This window comes from Vicugna pacos, chromosome 31, assembly GCF_048564905.1.
Source record: "Vicugna pacos chromosome 31, VicPac4, whole genome shotgun sequence".
NCBI lineage: Eukaryota > Metazoa > Chordata > Mammalia > Artiodactyla > Camelidae > Vicugna > Vicugna pacos.
In genome coordinates this window covers 25,455,293-25,474,735 of record NC_133017.1, presented here as the reverse complement: position 1 = coordinate 25,474,735, position 19,443 = coordinate 25,455,293, and the positions used below count along the sequence as shown (strand labels likewise).

Here is a 19,443-nt window from a genome sequence, read left to right as displayed (position 1 = left end):
AGCAGGACTCACACCCGGGGCAGAACTGAGCGGGCCCAGCGCTCATGGTACCCACACAGCCAGCCCTCAGCCGGCACCGCCCCCCAGGGTGACAGCAGGGAGCTGGCGGGGCTCTGGAGCAGGGCCCTTGGTGGGCTGAGCTCCATGGGGCCCTGCAGGGGCTCCTGACTCAGGACGCGCAGGGCTGGGGCAGTCTGGGTCCCCGGAGGCTCGTTTTATCGTCTAACACGTCCTCCAGCACCGCCTGTGCCTTCGCAAACATGGTTGGAGGCGGGGGGGGAGGATGGAAAATACTGAGGCGCCTTAACTGCTTGCGTCTTTTAGCCCCTTTCCTGGCTTCTGTGCCTCCTGTCTGCACGGTGCCTTGGGTGGACCCTTGCCTGCCATCAAGTCAAGCCCTGTGCTTGAGCGCCGGTGGGCTGCGTGACCTTGGGTGAGTCCCTTAACCTTCATTGTCAGTGCGTGGGGTTCAAGTTAGATGACAGCTTAGCTCAAACTGGCTCGTTGCTTCTCTGGCTGTTACTACTTCGCTGTTTGCTGACAGCACCGTTCACTTGGCTTCTGGGTAAGACGTCACAATTTCTAAGTCTCACATGGGTATTCATTTTATCCTGACAGCAACAGGCAAGGGCACTTTATAGAATTGAAAGAAATGGGGGTTCTGGGTGGGAGTAAGTATTTGAAATTTCCTTTTCTCTGAAACCCCCACTTACAGGACAAGGGAGCTTTTAAAATGTGTACTTTGTGTATAAACTCTTGAAAATGGACAGAGGATAGGGGAGGAAGCAGTGGAAGCTGGAAGCTGAGAAGCCAGGGGGACCAGTGGAAACCGTCGCAGCAGAAGCAGCAGGCCCGGAAGGCAGAGCCCTGCCCGGCAGCGGGGGGCGGGTGGGGGGCCTCTCGGGGGCCCTCGGGAGTCCGGCGCTGCCTCAGCCTGGCGTGCCTGCTGCCCCGGGCGTGGGCTGCCGCCCGAGGCCCTGCACACGGCAGCTTCTCTGCTAGCGCGTCCGGGAATCACGAGGTGCCCTCGGAACGGGCTCCCAGGTCATCAGATGCTGCCCAAGACGACACCTGGGCTGGGAGGGGCCTCCCGGGAGGGTGCCCTGTGCCCGTCTCTTAAATGTACCCGGGCAGTCGCTCCCGAGACATACGAGCGAGACTAAGGCAAAACCACCAAAAAGGGGCAACTGGGAGGGAAAAGAAAACGGGGAAGTGCTCAGTGACCTCAGAGCAGAGCGGATGGCCACACGCAGGACAAGAGGAGGACGGGGTCCTGACAGAACAGAACGAAAACCCCTGCCTAGTGAAAATGTGAGGCTGGGGTGGGGACTCACTACAGGGGGCGCAGCGGAGGGAGGGCAGCTAACGGGTGGACGGGCCGGGAGAGGAGACGGACGGGGGGCCAGCCCAGGAGCCCAGCACCCGGGAAGGTAGTTCCAGAAAGAGTAGCAAATGACGTAAGTGCGGCACGTCCGAGAGTTGCAGGCCGGGGGCTGTGAAACGCGGCGGGCCCCGCCCGAGAGGTCTGCGCCCGTGCGGGGCTCAGAGAGACAGTGGTCACGCGGGGTCACAGGCAGCCTCCGGGGCCGGAGGGCGGAGCCAGCCGCACGCGCGGGGAGTATCTTCAGGCCAGAACTGTCTACGCGGCTGAAGATGGAGGAAAGACGTAGGCTCTCGGGACACGGACTCCCCCAGACGCTATGTCTGCGTATGGCCGGAGGCACCCCACGAAACAGCGGAGGAGGAAATCAAAAAAGGAAGGGACACCGGGAACTAGGTCACGAGATCCAGCGTCAGAGGAGCGGACTCTCCAGCCCCAGCGGGAAGGGCCAGTCCAAGGAGGACGAGCGTTTGGGGGGGTGACAACGGGGACACCAGGGTGCCTGCAGGGGTCGGGCACTTGGCCGCAGAGCCCGGTGTGGAATTCCTGGTAACTGAGCAAGCGAGGCGGCACGGGGGTTCCCTACGTGTGGAGGGATGGGTTCCAGGCTTCAGCCATCCCCGTGATGTAACAGACTCTCCTCCTGTGGGGACGGGGGATTAGCAGCCGCTGTGCATGCATGCGTGTGCGTTCACACGTGTGTGCGTTCACAAGTGCATGTGCACCGGGGAGGCAGTCAGCGAGAAGCTAACTCATTCGTCTCAGCGAACACCAGCAGGTCATCCCTACTGAAGTGTCAGCGCGCGGGGCCGCTGCCAGAGACGGGGGGGGGGCACTGAGGCGGCGGGGGGCTCACCGTGTCCCGTCACGGCGATGTGCACCCGGGAGGTCTGGCTCCCCGCCGCGGACAGCGCGGAGCAGCGGTACTCGGCGCTCTCCCGGACGGCGTCCCGCAGCCAGCTGAGCACGAGGGCCCGGCCGTCGGGCAGTGCGTGGGTCTGCGTGGGGACGCACGCCTCCAGCACACGCCCGTTCTTCTCCCAGAGGAAGTGGACGTCCGCGGGACCTGGGGGCACACAGACCATCTTCAGCCCCGGGACCCCCACCTAGGACCGAGGGGAGCCACCCGGGCATGGGGCGGGGGGCAGAGCCACCCAGATTAGGCGCCTCGTCCCAGCAGGGCCCAAAGTGACTGGGTGGGTGGCTTTCCGGTAAGTCTCTGCCCTTTCCCTGGAGGGGGCCTGGGAGGGGTTCCCCACTGTGGTCCCCGGTGGCCCTGGGAGAAAAGGGTGCGAACACCTCAGTGCCCTGTGCCCCACGGCTCCCTGCTCCTTGGCCTCACTTGGGCGCCTTTTTCAAAGCACACTTGCGTGGCCATGTCCCCAGGACGTGCCGGGCCCCTGGGCGCACCCTTTTCCTCCTCCCCAGGCTGTGCGCCCCGTGGAGTGCCTGGTGGCCGGGCTCTGGGGCAGAGGGTCTGGGCCAGGAGCTTAGCTGCCCACCTGGCCCTGCTGCCACCGCTTTGAGCCTAGAGCTCTGTCTGCACAGGGCCACTCGCTCTCCCTGGGGCACCAAGAGGCCAGGGCAAGCCTGCCCTGCTGGCCGGGTCACGTGGCCAGGGAGCAGGACTGCCACCAGGAGCCCCAGGCTGGGCCGGGGGGCGGGCGCATGGCGCCAGGAAGGGCTGGCGGCCTGTCTTTTCCACATAAGGCCTTGGAGGAGAACGGACCCGAGGGAAGGGCCCGGCAGAAGCCCTCTCCCAAAGCACAGCGGGGTCCTGTGCCGGAGCCCCGCCTGGGCCCCATGTTCATCTCAGAGTGGCTGGCAGTGGGGGCTGTGGAGCCCAGTGCACGGAGAGCCTGGAGCAGGACTGGGCTCTGGTCCCAAGGCCAGAAGCGGCCTCAGCGAGCACCTCCTTGGTGGGGCCCCTTCCCCAACCCTAGAGGGTGGCCAGGTGAGTCTGGGGTGTCAGGCTCCACACCGGGTCCCCGGGCTGTGCTGAGATGGGCCCGACTCCCGTCCTGACTTAGGAGCGAACCAGGTGGGTCACCTCCACCTTGACCTGCTTACATACCGGCTTCCACTCAAGGGCTGAAGACAGGACCCAGCTGGCACCACTAGGCTCCTCCCTGGGGTGTGTGCAGACCCCCGGTGAGCTGAGCTAGGACCGAGCAAAGGCCGGGCTGGGCCCTAGGGCGGAGCAGCAGCCCGGCCAGCCCCGGACGCCCTGGGGTCAGAGCCAGGCAGGAGGGGATGCAGGCCCTCCCCACTGCGTGCGCGGAGTGGGGCGCGCAGCCCCTCTGTGCCCGCTGCTCCCAGTCGCGGACAGGGTGGTGCTGGGGCCAGGCCATGACAGCCCACGCTGCTGCTCCCCCCACACCTGTGCGGGGCGGGCACCCCAACAGTGTGGACTGGGGGGCCCTCTGGCTGCCTTGCCCAGGGACCCAGCTCCCTGACAAACGCCCGCCGTTCCGAGTGGACTGCCCCACGTGGGGGGAGGCCGACCTCGACCAGAGCAGCCCCGCCTGATGGCCGCGTGCCTGAGACTCAGCTTTCAGGAGTAGACTCCACCCCAGCCGCCCGCCAGCCAGGGACTGACACACGACGGGGTTTCGTGCGGGATGGTCGGTGGACTCGATCTGTCCGGCTGGGGTTCACTGAGCAGGCAAAGCGAACGGTAGACGTGAAGGATTAAACAGCACAGAGAGCAGCTGGCGCCCGGGTGTGCGCGCGTCGGGGGGCACGTGCGGGCGGGGAGCTGGGTGAGGGGCCGGGTGGTGGGCAGAGGGGCTCTGCCACGTGCTGGGCTTTTTACAGGGGGGAGAGGCTTCTAGTTCAGATGACTTCTGGATTCCCAGCCGGTCAGGTCCCTGCGCGGCCAGTCTGGCACCGTTCACCTTTGCCTGGTCCCTTTGTCAGTGACCGACCACGTTCAGGACCGGCAGAGAACCTTCCTCCCAAAGGAGAGTCAGACCCTTGAAGCGGACAGTCCCAGGAATGGGTCCTGAGGCCACGAGCGAGACCCACAGAGGAGCCACTGAAGCCGTTTGTTAGTGGGAAGTTGGGGAGCGTCCCACAAGGGGTCCCCTGAATGATGTGGTGCCCCCCCGCCTGGGTGCCTGTCAGTCGGGCAGAGGTATCTCCTCCCGTGAACTGCATGCACCTGGTGACACCGCGTGCTGTTCAGTCACTCCCTGGCCGATGGGCATCTCGGTGGCGTCTGACTTTGAAAGCTGACACTCGTGAGGCGTGACTGGTCACGGACGCGAGACCTGTCTCTGAGCAGCCACTGAGGTCAGTTCTGGAAAGGCCCCGGCGCCCCCCTTGTCCCCCGGCCCTGTCCAGGGGTGACGTGCACCGAGACCCACCCCCCAGGCTGGGGGGCCGCAGTCGCAGGAGCGTCTGGAAGGTTCTCCTGATCCTCGCCGGGACGAGACCCGGATGGCCTGAGCTGGGGAGGGCTCGTCGCCCCGAACCACACGGCCAGGACCCCTCAGGAGCAAAGCTCCTCAGACCCCCGGTTCCCAGGGTCTGCACCGCCATCACGAGGACCGTGTCAGGCACTGTTAAGTGTGCTGTAAATGTGTATTTAACCGCAGTGAAACGTTAGAAATGTGAAAGTACTTACGTTCTGTTTGTTTTCTAAAACTATCCAACGCATTCTGAATGCAGAGGTTAGAGAGAGAGGGAAAGGGAAAGTTAAAACCGGTCAGCAGGGCCACCACCCTGGACACTGGGGATCCCGGGCAGCAGGGGCCCGGGCCCATCCCTCGCAGCTGCCCCGGGCTGGCCTCTGCAGGGCGGGGCGGCCGGGGTCTCGGGGCCCAGCCCCCACCTCGGGACTCCATCCTGCCCCACCCACGGCCCCACACGGTCTGAGGAGACCCCCGGGGTGGGGTGTGACAAAACCAGAACCCCTCTGAGCAATGGCCTCTCCCCGAGGGAAGCCGACCCGTCCTAGGGGCAGAGGGCCTGACAGCCCGCAGCTGGAGGGGACCGATGGGGTGCACCCGAGCCCTCAGCCCACATCCTGACCGGTGCCCCCGCTGCCGTCTGTGCAGCTCCAGGCAGGTGAGCCTTCCTCCAGGCACCCTCCTGCGTGTGGTCAATTCTGACCCCAGAGCCAGCCCCCGCCCGCCCCATGCCCAGGGTCCTGCCAGCTACTCCAGTGCACCTCTGGGGGGCTGTTCTCTGAGCACCCGAGGCTGCAGGCACCAAGGATGCTCACTGCGGATCCCCGGGACCGGGCACTCCCCTGCGCGGCTGAGACCCCACAACCGTATGGGAATCAAGAGGGCCTGGCCGGCCCGGAGGGCAAGGGGTCTCCCAGGTCTGCCGCCCCGGTGCCATCGGCTCTCCCCCATGTCACCTCTCAGGCCCTCACTCAGGTGCTGGGGCCCCGTGGTCAGCTGAAGAGTCACCCCCAAATGTCCAAGTCCTCATCCCTAGGCCCTTGTGTGGCTAAAGGCGCTTCCAGACCACAGTGGGCAGTGCAGGGAGGTGACCTGGTCCGCCCCGCCCCGACGCGGAGGGGTGTCCCGACTCCTCCTGGAAAACTCACAAGTCGGCTCTCCGCCGTGGCTCAGCCCTGGCCTCCCAGGGGTCCTGACGCGCACACTGGCAGCAGCGGTCACTGCAGGAGGCCCAGGTCTGCCCTCTGACTCCAGCCGCTCACAGAGCTCTGCTTTCTAACGTCTTGGTTAAGACATGAGCGGCCATCCAGAACCTGAGCATCCAATACCACCTACGTGTAGGGGATCCACCCTCAGCTTTAAAGGTGACACAGGTCTCACCGCGACACGGAAGAGGGAGGGCCCTTAGAGACCGTACTTTGGTTAAGAAGTCACATACGTCTCTTTCTGCGCTACGTACGTGCGTGTGCAGACACATGACATGGGTGGCACGTCCGCGTGCACGGCCGCACCATCCTTCATCGGCCGTTACCTGCCAGGCGCGCCACGCCCCCTTTCCCTGCGCTTTGCACGCCGCAGGCGCACTTTCTACAGACGGAAGGTTTGTGGCCACGCAGCGCCAGGCCAGTCTGCCAGCACCGTTTTCCCAACAGCGTCTCTTCACTTCCTGCCTCTGTCACATTTTGATGATTCTTACAGTATTTCAGACTTTTTCATTATTGCGGTGACTGTGATTGGAGACCTTTGCTGTTAGCACTTCAGCCTGCTAAAAGCTCAGACGACGATCGGCATGTTTTAGTGGTGTTTTGGGTTTTTTTTGGGGGGGGATTGGGTTTATTTATTTATTTTTAATTTTTTTTTTTAGTGGAGGTACTGGGGATTGAACCCAGGACCTTGTGCGTGCTAAACACGTGTTCTACCACTGAGCTACACCCTCCCTGCAAACATTCGGGGGTTTCTGTGTTAATTTTTTGCTGTTTTTGTTTGTTTTGGGGGGGTAATTGGGTTTATTTTTATTATTTTTTAAAATTTAACTGGAGGGACTGGGATCGAACCCATGACCTCCTGCACGCTAAGCACACACTACCACTGAGCTGTACCTTCGCCCCTTTAGTGGTATTTCCTAACTAAGGTACGTACCCTATGTTTTTAGATGTGACACTGTTGCACACGTCACAGACTGCAGCATAGCACGACCTAACTTCCACGTGCACCGGGAAACCGGAGCGTCCGTGTGCCTCTCTGTTGTGCCTGGACCTGCACTCAGCACCTCCGAGGTCTGCTCAGGACCCCTTTGCTCTGCTTGTCCTGACTCCACTGTGCACGTACGTCGCTCGCAAATGGAAGACAGCCAGCAGTCGGGACGGCCACTCCGGGGCCCGGAGTCCGTCCTCCCCGCGCGCAAGCCTCGGCGCCTGTGAACGGAAGCGTGGCCCCAAGACGCGGTGCGCAGAGTGCTCTGGACCAAAAACACACACACACACACGTGCACACAAGAACACAGGCATACCGGCGCACACAGGTACACACATGCGTGCAGTTATGTCAGCACACAAAGCGCACATGTACCCATGTTAACGGGGGTACATGCAGACACAGAGGCGCGCACACGCTCCACCAGGAAGATCTGGAGATGGAGAAGCCCCTCGGGGTCCCTGCGCTCCGAGGCCAGGCCCGCTGTGAGACACTGGCCCGGCTTTAGCGCAGCCAGAGCTTGAGCCACCGTGACCGGTCCCATGAACCCAGCTCTACAGAGACACACAGGCCGAGCCACGCAGGGTAGACAGGGAGCAAGCCAGACAGGGAGGTGCCTGCAGGCAGAGGCAGGAACCAACCTCCTGCAGAGCCGCAGCCTGACCCGAAAGTTGACCTTCAGTTCTGGTGCCGTCCGGGGCTTGGGGGAGGGGACGGCCAGAGACGCCGCCTTGGTAAACACTGTGCCCCCCAACACCACGATGCACAGTGACCAGCACTGGCTGGTGGGCTGGGTTTAGGGGAGAGGGCAGCACCTGCCTAGATCCGGACGTGTCCCTGGGGACGGCCAACCCAGGGGCCTGCGGCAGGACGGGCCTGGGGCAGGGCCCGCATGGCGCCTCGGACAGAAGGGACGTGCTCTCGTCCCCTGTCCCTTGACAGCAGGTGGGAAGAGCATGTTTCCCGAGGGCAGGCGTGAAACCGCCCCATCGAGGGCTGGTCCCTGCGAGCCCGTCAGCGGGGTCCCCGAGGACCTGCGTCCACCAGTAAGGGGCCCTGGTGAACCCAGCACCGAGCCTCCCCGCCTTCCCAGTGCCAAAGAGGTCCCCAGGCGTGGCAGTGGAGGACGCTGCAGCCGCAGGACAGGCCTGGCGGGTGGAGCACATACCTCAGTGCCCGCCCTGAGGGCCTGAGGCGGCCCAGGTGACCCGGGGCCACACAGCCGCCCTCACACGTCTGTCTGCACACGTCCCACTCGCAGCACCTGCCCATCGCCTGGGGCCCATGCAGAGCCCAGGGGACGGAGGCCCATGAGCCGACTCCACAGGGGACACGCAGCGGCGTGACACTCGCGGCTCCTCCCAGCTTGCCCCAGAGCTCCCAGAGGGGAAGAGACCTATCTGTTCTCCCTCCTCCTTGACCCCCTCCCCGCTCTGAGCAGAGGACGAGCCCCAGGCCTGGGACGGGCTGTGCGCTTTCTCTCGCAGCTACCGACGAGCGAGAAGCCGGCACCCGGGGACCAGGGCCGCCCGCGCTGCCCAAAGCCCGGGACACATTCAGAACGCGGGTTTGGCCGCCGTCCCATCCCAGTGTATCCAACACAGAGCAAACCCCCCGTGCCCGAGGGGGCAGGCTAGACTCTCGGTCTTTTCTGTGTTTAAACATCCTGAAACAAGTCATTCAAACAATTCCCACTTGGCTGGCTCTGGAGTTAGTTTTTGAAATCTCCAGATGCACACAGACCCACACACATCAAACCCAAACGGTCGGCCGACACAGAAGCGCCCCCCGGGCCGGCCGCGGCCCGGCAGCTGGTGCTGGCGGACAGTCTAATGGGCACACGGCCGCGCCCGTGTTCACGTCACGAGGGGAGAGCTGAGTAATTGCAACGAAACTACGTTCCCTGGAGCCTCAGAGGAAAACGCTGGTTGGGCCCTGCCGCCCCCAGCCCCAGCCTCGGGCTGACGGTTCAGTGTCGCCGGGGGCGCCCGCGCTCGTGGAGGGCGCGCCCACCCCCACCCCCTGCCCCGCACAAGTGCCCCGCTCACCTGTGGCCTGGCAGAAGAGGTGGAAGGTCCCCAGGGCGTGCACGTGCTGGGCCTGGTCGCTGAGGAAGGGCGGCAGCAAGGTGACCCGTGGGCGGCTGTCGGGCCCCGCGCCCGAGGCCGGCCAGGGGCTTCGGGGAGAGGAAGGTGAGTCGGGGCCCAGACAGGACAGGGAAGAGGACCCCGGAGGGGGGAAGGGCAGAGGAGATGAGGCTGCGAGACAGAGGACAGAAAAGAGAGAGGGCTCTGAGAGGGGCGTCGTCAGGGACACACCGCACACCGGGGGCGGGGGGGCGGAGCACAGGAGAGAAAGGGGCCCCTGTCCAGGCCGCGCGGCGGGGCGGGGAGCCACAGCAAGCCACAGGCCGCGCCAAGGATGTAAGCGTCTCGTTTATTTGGTTACTTTCCAAATGTATACAATTCAAAGTAGAAAAATAAAAACAAAGTAAATCTTACAAAACACAAATGTTTACACCAAAACGGTCGAATCCATCATGCTGGAAGATGACACTGTCCACACACACACACTCAGTTTATTGCTCTTTGCCACGGAAAAGAAAGGCTCCTCTTGCGGGCATCCGGAAAGCAGGAGGTGGAGTGTCACACCGGTGGCGGGAGACTGCCGCCCGCTTGCACCTCTAAAGACGGGGCCGGGCTGGGCCGGTCTGCGCCGTGACCTCTGGGGGAGGCCTGTGGTCACTGGCCTGGCCCCTCGCTCTCTTCCAGTCGTGGTCAGCTTGTTACGCCAAGCGGAGAGTCTGGGCGGCCGGGGGCACGAGGCGGAAGTGAAAGGAAGGGAGACGTTCAGACGACCGAGACATCCCGGCGAATGTCCGTCTGTCTGGACAGGAGGTTCTGACCGGCGGCCGTGGGCATCGGACTGTGAAAACGCGCGTCCCCTCGGCTCTGGGCCAGCCTGGCTCTCCCAGGCCCCGTCCCTCCCTTGACACCCTGCCTGGCGCTGCGTCCTCCACAACCTTCTCCTCCTCCAAAGACTTAAAACAAGAGAAATAAAGGAACAGAAAGAGAATCTCTGAAAACGGTGCTTCCCTCAAGAATGAAATTAAAAAAAACAAAACAAAAAGGATGTTCAAGAGACGGTTTTGTCTACACTTCTAAAAGCAGAAAAGAACGCATTTAAGCAAAAGCAAGTTTATCCCTGAGAATCTCAAGCAACGTAAGCCATACCTTTCCCTACCAGACGGCAGAACCGAGATGTGCATCTCCTAAATATTAAACACATCTGCTTCAGTGATCAAAAAAAAAAAGACCTAACATACCAACACAATTAAAGCCAAATCCTAAAAAAGTAATTACGTGGGGGAAAAACGGTCCGTGCCAACCTGGAAAACAGGCGATAAGTTACCAATCTGATAAACGAAGAACGTCATTTCCAATCTGGAAGTAAGCTATCCTGCAGTGGCCGCCGTGAGGAGGGCCGCCCTCCCGCCACGGCGCGGGCTCGTCCCCAAGCGCTCCGACCCACCGAGGGAGGCCGCACGCGATGGTCGGCGTTTTCCGAAAGGACAAAGAGAAACCAAGTCACAAGTGCGACCCAAGAGAAGAAGACACAGAAGACGGAGGTCTGCAGACGACGGCTACCTACGAGGCACTGGGCGGGGGACGGAACTGGCCACACGGGGACCTCCCTGCGCGCGTCGGGCGCCTCAGTCCCCGTCCGCGTCCGAATCGGCGAACTGCAGCTCGCACTTGACGTCGAACGGCTTGTCCCGGCCCGGGAGCTCGTCCATCCTCTGCGAGTCCTCCCTGTCGGTGGGCACCCTGCTGGCCATGGTGTCCTGCTCCGTCTCGTAGCCGGTGTCCAGGGCCGGCTTGGGCTGCCCTCCGTTCTGCTGGGAGAAGCTGCCCTGCTCCACCAGCGTCTCCTTCCCGCTCTGCTCGCAGTCGGAGAAGTCCAGCGCGGGCTTCTTCTTCCCGAGGAACACGGCCGAGCGGAACTTCAGGCACTGCCCGGGCAGGTAGCCCTTGTAGCAGTTGTAGGTCAGGAGGCAGAGGAACAGGACGAAGAAGAGGAGGCAGAGGGACATGAAGAGGCGGTTGTCACTGGATTTGAGATACATTGTCTTCTCCGAGTGGACCTGGGGGACCGTGTTGATGACGATCTTTGGTTCACAGGACGTGCTGGTGGGCGCTGCGGGGTGGGACGGGGGGCTGACGGCACTGGGCGTGCTGACCCGCACAGCTGGGGTCTGGGGAGGGGAGCCTTGGGTGGGCCCCAGCGACATTTTGGGGGTGATCCTGCCACCTTCTGTCCGTGTGGCCGGCGGGGCAGAGGCCGCCGGGGTCCGCGGGACCACCTTGACCTCCAGGACGTGCTTGGCCACCACCTGCAAGATGGTCTTGTTTCTGACCCTCTCCTCCGACAGGCACTGGTACACCCCACTGTCTCCTTCCGACAGGTCGAAGATGAGCAAGTTCTTCCTGCCCACCAGGCTGTACTTGGGGCTCTCGACCTTGAGCACGCTGTCCCGGAACTTCCACACCACCCGGGCCAGGTTGGACTTTTGGGAGCACTTGAGTTCTGCTGTGCCACCACGCTTGAAAAAATGCTGCCGGTAACTTTCTTTAACTTTATCTGGAACATCAAAATAAACGTGCACAGTGTCAACAGCCCTGCTCGGTACTTGCTTCAAAAACAGGTCAACACGCACAAGAGGACACAAGAGTTTCACCCAGTGGAGCAACATGGAATCTTCCAGAACAGCTAAGGAGGTAAAGACATGCGTGACAGAAAAGCAAAGATGAGCAGCCCTTGGGGACAGAGATCGAAGCCAACTCCGAGCAGGAGAAATCCCGTTTCGCACCCCGGTTCCCCAGGAGAAAACGCGCCAGGCCGGGGAGGCCGGGCAGTAGCGCCGAGTCAAACCCAACCAGCTTCTGCTGGGGCCGCTGGGCACGCCAGCTGGTCCGAGCACCTCCACGCCCGCCTCCTGAACTGGTCTTAACGGGGCCAGGGTCGGGAGGGCAGGAGCCCAGCGCACGCCTGCCCTCGGCTGGGACAGGCCTGCCCTCCCAGGCAGAGCTGTGCTCCCCCGAGGGGCGCGAGGACGGATCTCTCAGGGGTCCCCCCTCCTGTAACCAGGGCCACAGGTTTTGTTTAGGGAGCCCCAAGCTAAGCAGGAGAGAGACGGATGCATCTCAGGAGCAGGTGTCACAGTCTGGGATAGAGAGTGAGTCCCTGCGTGGCTTCCACATCCTGTTCTGCGATAAACAGGACAGAGAAATGCCACGGGGTCAGCCACGAGATCCTTGACCTCCGTTCCGAGTAGAGAAAGGAAAATGAAATGGGCAAAATGCCACACCACGGAAGCACTGTGAAATGGTTAGGGGACCCGGCCGGTCCCGAAGGGAACGCAGCAGGGTGAGCCACTTACCGGGGCAAGCGGATGTGTCCCCGCTCATTTCCTGAATCAGCCCCCTGCAAAACAACCGGGCACAGGTTACCCGCAGGCATGTGCGGCGCGGCGTGGGGCGGGGGCACCGACGGGCGGCGGGGCCGGTACCTGCTGAGGCTGTCGGCCTGGTGCAGGGCGACGCAGGCGGCCGCGGCCGGGCTCCAGGCGCAGTAGGGGTCCCGGGCCAGCACGCAGTCCGCGCAGGTGCCGTGCTGTCCGCAGAAGGCCACGGGGGCCTGCACCACGCCCGAGTTGGAACCGGCGTAGATGAACCTCCTGCCCTGTGGGTGTGGAACAGATGAGAACGGTGGGCACGGGGTGAAGCCACCAGCGTGACGGGGCGACCGGTGCTGCTCTAGCTCGGGGGCGGAGGGGGATGACGAAGCACCCCTCGAGGTTCTGGAGGAGAAGGTGAAGCAAGGCCTGGCTGGATCCAAGACTAATCTGAATCACAGCATCGTAATGATACAGGCTAACTCAGGGCACCCTGGGCTGTGGTGCGAGTCCCGCCCTCCCTGGCCCAAGTGCCCCATCACCCTACCCACCAGCAGGGCACTGCGCCCCTCCTCCGCGGGCAGGGGCTGCTCAGGCCCGCGGTGCACGGGAGGCCCCCACCAGCCTGGCACTCCCGGCCGCACTCCCGGCCTCACCACGGGCCAGGGCCAGAGGACACCACCTGCGAACCACGCCTCGCGCCTGCCACATGAGAGCACCAGTACACAGAAGGCCCGTGCCCGTGTCTGAACCCGGCAGGGCCGCAGTGCAGGAGGCGCGCCCACGTTTACGGGAGATGAATGCTGCTGGGGAGATGGACAGCCACGCTCCAAGCAGGGAGCAAAAAGCAGGCTCCTTCTGGAACTCCAGGCCCTCGGGCCACCGCCGCCAGCGCCCACGGCACTGGCAGGCGGCTGTGCACGCAGGCAGGGCTGGACTGAGGGCCCCACGGAGCGCGCCTAGGCCCGCGGCACAGCCGGGGCGGGCAGCCCAGGCCCCAGGAGATTTCCGTCTCCTCTGCTGGCGAGCCTGTCTCACTCTGAAGTTCCAGATGGGCCTTCAGGTTAACGTCAAGAGACTCCCCGGTCTACACAGAGCTCAGTGTTTTCCACTCGGATGAGATGCAGCCTCTGTCCCTGGAGAATGCGATCTGAATCGACTTCAGAGTCCGGCTGGAGCTCAGAGTCCCTGCTGTTACCCCAGAGCCCCTGGCTTGCGATGCCTCCCTCCCCGGGGGTCACAGACCCACCCTGCGGAGGGACAGTCAAGGGAGGGCAGCCCCTGCAGTGAACGGGCAAGCGGCTGAGAGCCAGGCCCAGGGCCGGCCTGTCCACAGCAGCAGAGGCCTGGGCAGATGAGGGCGCGCGAGCCCCATATTCACACAGGAGGGATAATGTCCCAGGTCACAACCAGGATTACGTGGCTCAGAGAGGTGAGGGAGCACCTCCCGGGGTGACAGGCTGAGCGGGGCTCCCGGAGGGACCCTAGTATGGGCCCGGACACTCATGCAGAGCCCAGCAGGGGGCCCGGGCTGCCTGGGGAGCCCACGGGCACCTCCCCCGGGGAGGAGGCCCTCCCCAGCCCGGCTCCTGCGCCCAGCAGTGCGGGCCGAGCCCCTGTGACGCAGAGCCGACGGCGCCTCTCCGACTCCCACGGACGGGGGAGGGAAGGGGACGGGAAAGCCGCTTGGATCCCGCAGCAGTGCCCGCTGCGGGCCAGGCCACGGGCGGACGTGACGAGTCAGCGGGCACGGGGCCAGGTGTCTTTGGAGCCTCAAGGTCACCCACAAATTAGTGGTGGTGACAGTAGGAGCTGAACGTGGCCCCCAGACTCTTCAGCCTCCCCCTCGAGAAGCTGGGGCTTAGCTCCCCATCCCCTGGGGAACTGGGCCCACCGAACACAGGGCACGGGGACAGCACGGAAAAAGAAATCAGTAACTCTGAGAAGTCACGTCGAGGCCACGTCCCTGAGACAGTGGTCATCTCCCCAAACACTCACCCCTAACCTACACACAACACCAGAGGCACCCAAACTGAAGGGTGTCCGCAGAACGCGACCTGTTCTCTCCTGAGTGTCACAGCCACCCAGACGGGCGGATGGGGGGCCGTGCGGGCTGGAGGGGACTGAGGAGAGGAGCTGGAGGCTGCATGGGGCCCTGCAGCCTGAAGGCAGGTGGCGGGACAGGGGTTCCGGGGCCTGGAGGGGAGTGGGGGTGCGGTGCCAGCGGAACTCCTCGGGTTGGCAGGCACGCACTGGACTCCCTGCACCATCGTCCCAACTATTCTGAGAGAAAACCACCCGGCCGGGCGCCATGAGAGATCTGCTGGGAACGCACGTTCCCCAGCCCTCTCCCTGTGGGCGCCGCGTGTGTCTCCACCCTCCAGCTGACTACATGCCCTGCTGGAGCCCTGGGCCCACACTGTCTCATTTCCATCCCTGCATACACAGGCACGTGATCGTGGGGGGACGTGGCTGGAGCTGGAGGAGCACCTGCCGAAGCAACTGTTCCCTCCCCTTTGCTGCACAGGCTGCCCCTTACCATCCAAGAGTGTCCTTGGGGACTGCAGACGCAGCCGGCTCTGTGGCCCAGGGCACACCTGCCACGTACACACAGAGACCTGGGAGCAGGACTCAGAGACGTCACACGGCACTAGTCACAACAGCCCAGGGGTGGAGGCAACCCAAGCGTCCCTCAGTGGGTGAGTAAACAAGATGCAGTGTGTGCACATGATGGAATATTATTCAGCCCCGAAAAGGAAAGAAATCCCATCAATTGCAGTGGCATGGATGAACCTTTAAGACAATATGCTGGAGAAAACAAGCCAGTCCAAAAGGGCAAACATTGTAGGATTCCACTGAAGTGAGGTTCTTAGTCAAACACTCAGAGATGGAAAGCAGAACGGGGCTGGGGAACGGGAGGAAGGAGGAGTCAGTGTTCAGCGGGGACAGGGCTTCAGTTTGGAAGGATGAAAAAGCTCTGGAGGTGGACAGCAATGATGGCCGCACAGCGTGACTGCACTTGGCGCTGCTGAAGTGTACACACAAAACAACCAAAATTTATCTGATGAGTATTTACCACACACAAAAAAACCCAAAAAAACAAAGTCACTTGTTAGGGGACAGGAGATAGTGACAAGGGGCAGTCCCCCTTTCTGGCTGCAGGGGGCTCTGTGCTGCCCACAGCTGCTCACCAGCCTTCCACACTGAGGCTCAGGCACGATGGGCCGAAGACTCTGCAGGCGGGGACAAGGGGCAGGGGGCCTTTTACCCGGAAGAGCCGCTTCCTGCTGCCCCGGCAGCACGGCCAGCAGCCCAGGGGAAGGTGCGGGGCCCCGTGGGTGCGCGACAAACTCTCAGGTGTCCCAGGTAACTGAGCATGCCCCAGTGCAGTGGGGACTCCTGCAGGGACAGGCCATTCATTCCCCGGGCGCCAGGCTTCCCCCAGCCACGTGACCGCATCCTGACCGCAGAGTGGGGGGCACAGGGCTGACCTGTAAGAGCCCCCCAGGAGATCCTGCCCTCCTTCCTCCTCCCCCCATCCTCCAACGAGATGAGAGCCCATGTGCCCTGGGCCCTGGACTCGGGTTCAGGATGGCAGGGCACAGGTCCGTGAACTGCACCGTGGCGCAGAGCAGGGCCCTGTTCTCACCGCACGTCCACCCGCGCTCAGGGTCCGGCCTCAGTTCTGATGAGTATGTGTGCATTTGGAGGCCTCAAGGGTCCTCGTCCCAGGCTGGCTGAGGCACCTGGGGGACCTGCCAGCAGGCGGACGGTCTCCTGGGTGTCCTTGTCTCAACAAGGACGTGGGGTGGGTGAGACCCCAGACAGGGGGGCCGAAGCACCCCCTCAAGAGGCACGGATGCCACGTCTGGTAGCCTAACTCCATTGACCTCGTCCTTCCTCCCTCTCAGAACGGGAAGGAGGGAGCTCACCGTGCAGTGGCCAAGGGGGGAGGTGGCCCTGTGACAGGCGTCTGAAACCAGAGCCACCTCCTCAAGCTCACGACAAAAGACCCACATGTGATGTTTGCCAACACGTGGTGACCGAGAAGTCGCCTTTTTTCTTTTCATTCCCGCCTGGCTACCAGGGGCGCCCACCTGCTGCCCGTGGCCCAAGGCTGAGGGAGCCGTGCGCCTGGGCCCCACAAGCCGGGTGGAGCCAGGGCAGCGAGGATGCTCCGAGGGGCCACAGGAACAACCTCTTTCCAACATGAAGAGAGGAAGGCCTGGCGTGTCACGGGTCAAACCGTAAATTCCCAGCAATAGGTGACACCACACGAAGCAGGGACAGCCTGGCCTGGTGCCCCTGAGCAAAGCTTTTCAAACAGGGTGCAGGTGGGGAGACTGAGCAGTGGGGGGCCTGCAGCGCAGGAGAACGTGACGCATGGCCGAGCTTCCCTGGGACTGCCAGGCCCCAGAGCCCGTCAGCCCAGGGACACTCAAGTCCCCACGGGGGGACCCTACACGCGTAAGGGAGGTCCTTGACCTGACAGCCCAGGGGCCGCAGTGTGGGGAGTCACAGGGCAGGGCCGGGACCAGGCTGGGACCCTCCCATCTGCTGTACCTCACTGTATGGATAGAGACCGAGGTAGGACTGGCCTGCCCAGGCTCCCGGTCACACATTGTGGAGCCTGGATTGGGATCCGGCCCGCACTCTGCCCGTCACTGCTCCATCCCAGCTGTAAACCGGGTGGCATGTTTCCCAAAGGCCACTACAGATACACGACAGGTGACAGCCTGTGGACGGCAAGGCAAACCCAGCCCGCTGGCTGTCTCTGCACAGCCCACCAGCTAACAAACGGGTTCACATTTTTAAATGGTTGAAGGAAAGTCAGAAGAATGACATTCGGTGACACGTGAGAATTCCATGAACTGCAAAGCTCGGCGCCCGTGCGTGAGGCTTTGCGGGAACGTAACAGGGCTCGCCGGCCTGCGGACCGCCCACGGCTTCTCCAGGCTGCAACAGCCCGGCCCCTGGGGCCTCAAGCAGTAACCCTCGGTCCTTTAGAGAAAAGCCTGCAGCTCTGGAGTAGGAGGAAGTGCCCTGCTGTTACTCAGAGGACGGTTTTCTGCAGTGATGAGGCGGTGCACAGGTGGCGCACCGGCCGGCGGGGGCTCGGCCTCACCGAGTCCCGGACACGAGGAAGTGCTTTCACAGGCCAGTGACGACGCGCCCCCAGCGCTGGTCCCGACAGCTCAGTGAGGCTCTGTCAGCTTTTAGGACAGTTGTCGTCCCTCCACCCCAAGCCCCACAGCTCATGGAAGGACCTTCTGTAAGAGCCTGAAGGTCGGCTCATCTGGGCCAGACAGACGGCGCGGACTGCCCGGCCCAGCCCAGCCTGTGGCCGCTGAGACGCGGGGCCACCCACCCAGCTGCCCGGTCACTTTACCTTCTTGGAGGACAGCAGCAGGGTCTGGACCGGCTCGAAGTCCTGGAAGAGCTGTGTCTCCTCGATGATGTGGACGTCATTCTCAAGGTTGATGGCTTTGTGCAGGGCGCCCCGGTCTGCGAGGTCAAAGGTTAAAGCTATAGGTCAGTCCCCGAGGGGAGAGGATGGTCAGTGGCAAATGGTCACCCTTCCTCCCCTCACTCCCTCCCACAACAGGAGGCTTAGAAACAGATGGTGTTTTTGCATCAGAAACAGAAGAGGAAAAGCAAAATAAACAGCTGGAAACCCAAACAGCACAAGCTGCTCCCGTTCTTTTCTGGGAAGTACACAGCCCTTTGCTGACCCCGACTTCCCTCATCAGCACGGTCAACGGGGGCGTGTTTCCTGGGCTCCAGGGGCCTCGGGGGTGCCACCCCCCTGGAGCCCCAGGCCAGGAAGGCGGGGGCTGGACAGAGCTGCCGCGGCCGCAGCACCTGGCCGCCATCCCTGTTCTGGGAGCACCTGTGTCAGGCCAGGGGTGACCAGGAAAGGCATGCCTCGCACAGCAGGTCAGGACAGGCCTTGAACTCAGCCACGGGGAGCTGGGACATGCGTATCTGCCGGCTCTCACCTCACCTCCCCAGGCACCACCCGGCCTCCCTTTACACCAGCCCAGACCCTTCAGACCTGAATTTCCAGATCTGGGCCAAGACTCGCATTTTTAACCAGTGCCCCAGGTGGTCTGACGGCCACTGAGATCTGAAGCCACCTTCTTAGAAATCCTCCCACGCTCTAAGAAACCACCCAGGCACCTGGGGGAGGGAGACGCTGGCAGCATGCAGCAGAGATGCGCCGGACTTACCCACGTCCTCGCCCAGGGCGCGGGACCCACCTGTGCTGACAAACATGACATCGTAGACGGTCCCGTCCAGGGCCTGGGTCCTGTCCACCACGATCTGCGTGTAGTTCGCGTCGGTTTTGACCAGCCGGGGCCTGTTGTCTACCGGGGTCACGGAGTCGTCCATCAGCGGGTGATCTTTGACAAACTGCAGGGTCTTGTCTGGCAGGTTGAGCGAGCTGGAGAGGTTGGCCGCCCGCGCCTCCCGGTTGATACACTGCAGGGGGCAGACCAGCCGTCAGGGCGCACGCACTCGGGCGCGCAGCACACGCTCCGAGCAAAAGCTGAGGCTTCCCCGAGGTGAGAAGCTTGGGACCCCAGAGTGGGCTTCTTTGAAACATGGAAAAACTGAGGTGACCGTCCCCCAGGAATCTGAAGACGCAGTTATAAAGCACGTGGGAAAGGCAACGATCTCTTCGTCCACAAGACACAGTTGTGTCTCACGATATGTAATGATTTTCGTCTCTTCATAAGTGAAAAAAGTGTGTCAGGCTTTTGAAATTAAAAATAAATATTTATCATTTGCTAGCTCTCCTGGAAAAGAAGCCTGGAAAATTCACTAAAAACAGTCCAATTCTAAATACAAGGAGCACAAAGGTCAAGAGAATGAAGGATCTTTTCTCCACCCAGCACCTGCTGTGCAAAAACCAAAATTCATGGCCACAAGTGAACACCTTTTGCTTAATGACATGCATGAAAGGGCATGGGCCAGGTCAGCAGGGGTGTGGGGCCCAG

General features: G+C 62.5%; 1 protein-coding gene across 9 annotated transcripts in view; it reads right to left on the bottom strand.

The window, feature by feature from the left end:
- Positions 1-9,404: 9,404 nt before the first annotated feature.
- Positions 9,405-19,443, bottom strand: part of SEMA4D (semaphorin 4D) — a 97,311-nt gene continuing 87,272 nt past the window's right edge. For all 9 annotated transcript variants that reach the window (XM_072952658.1, XM_072952657.1, XM_072952664.1 and 6 more), the window contains 5 exons: positions 18,703-18,925; positions 17,832-17,947; positions 12,557-12,729; positions 12,428-12,471; positions 9,405-11,628 (listed from right to left, as the gene is read on the bottom strand). In XM_072952658.1, coding sequence (XP_072808759.1) covers positions 10,700-11,628; positions 12,428-12,471; positions 12,557-12,729; positions 17,832-17,947; positions 18,703-18,925 — 1,485 coding nt within the window. In that variant the 3' untranslated portion in view covers positions 9,405-10,699. The remainder of the gene's footprint in view (positions 11,629-12,427; positions 12,472-12,556; positions 12,730-17,831; positions 17,948-18,702; positions 18,926-19,443) is intronic.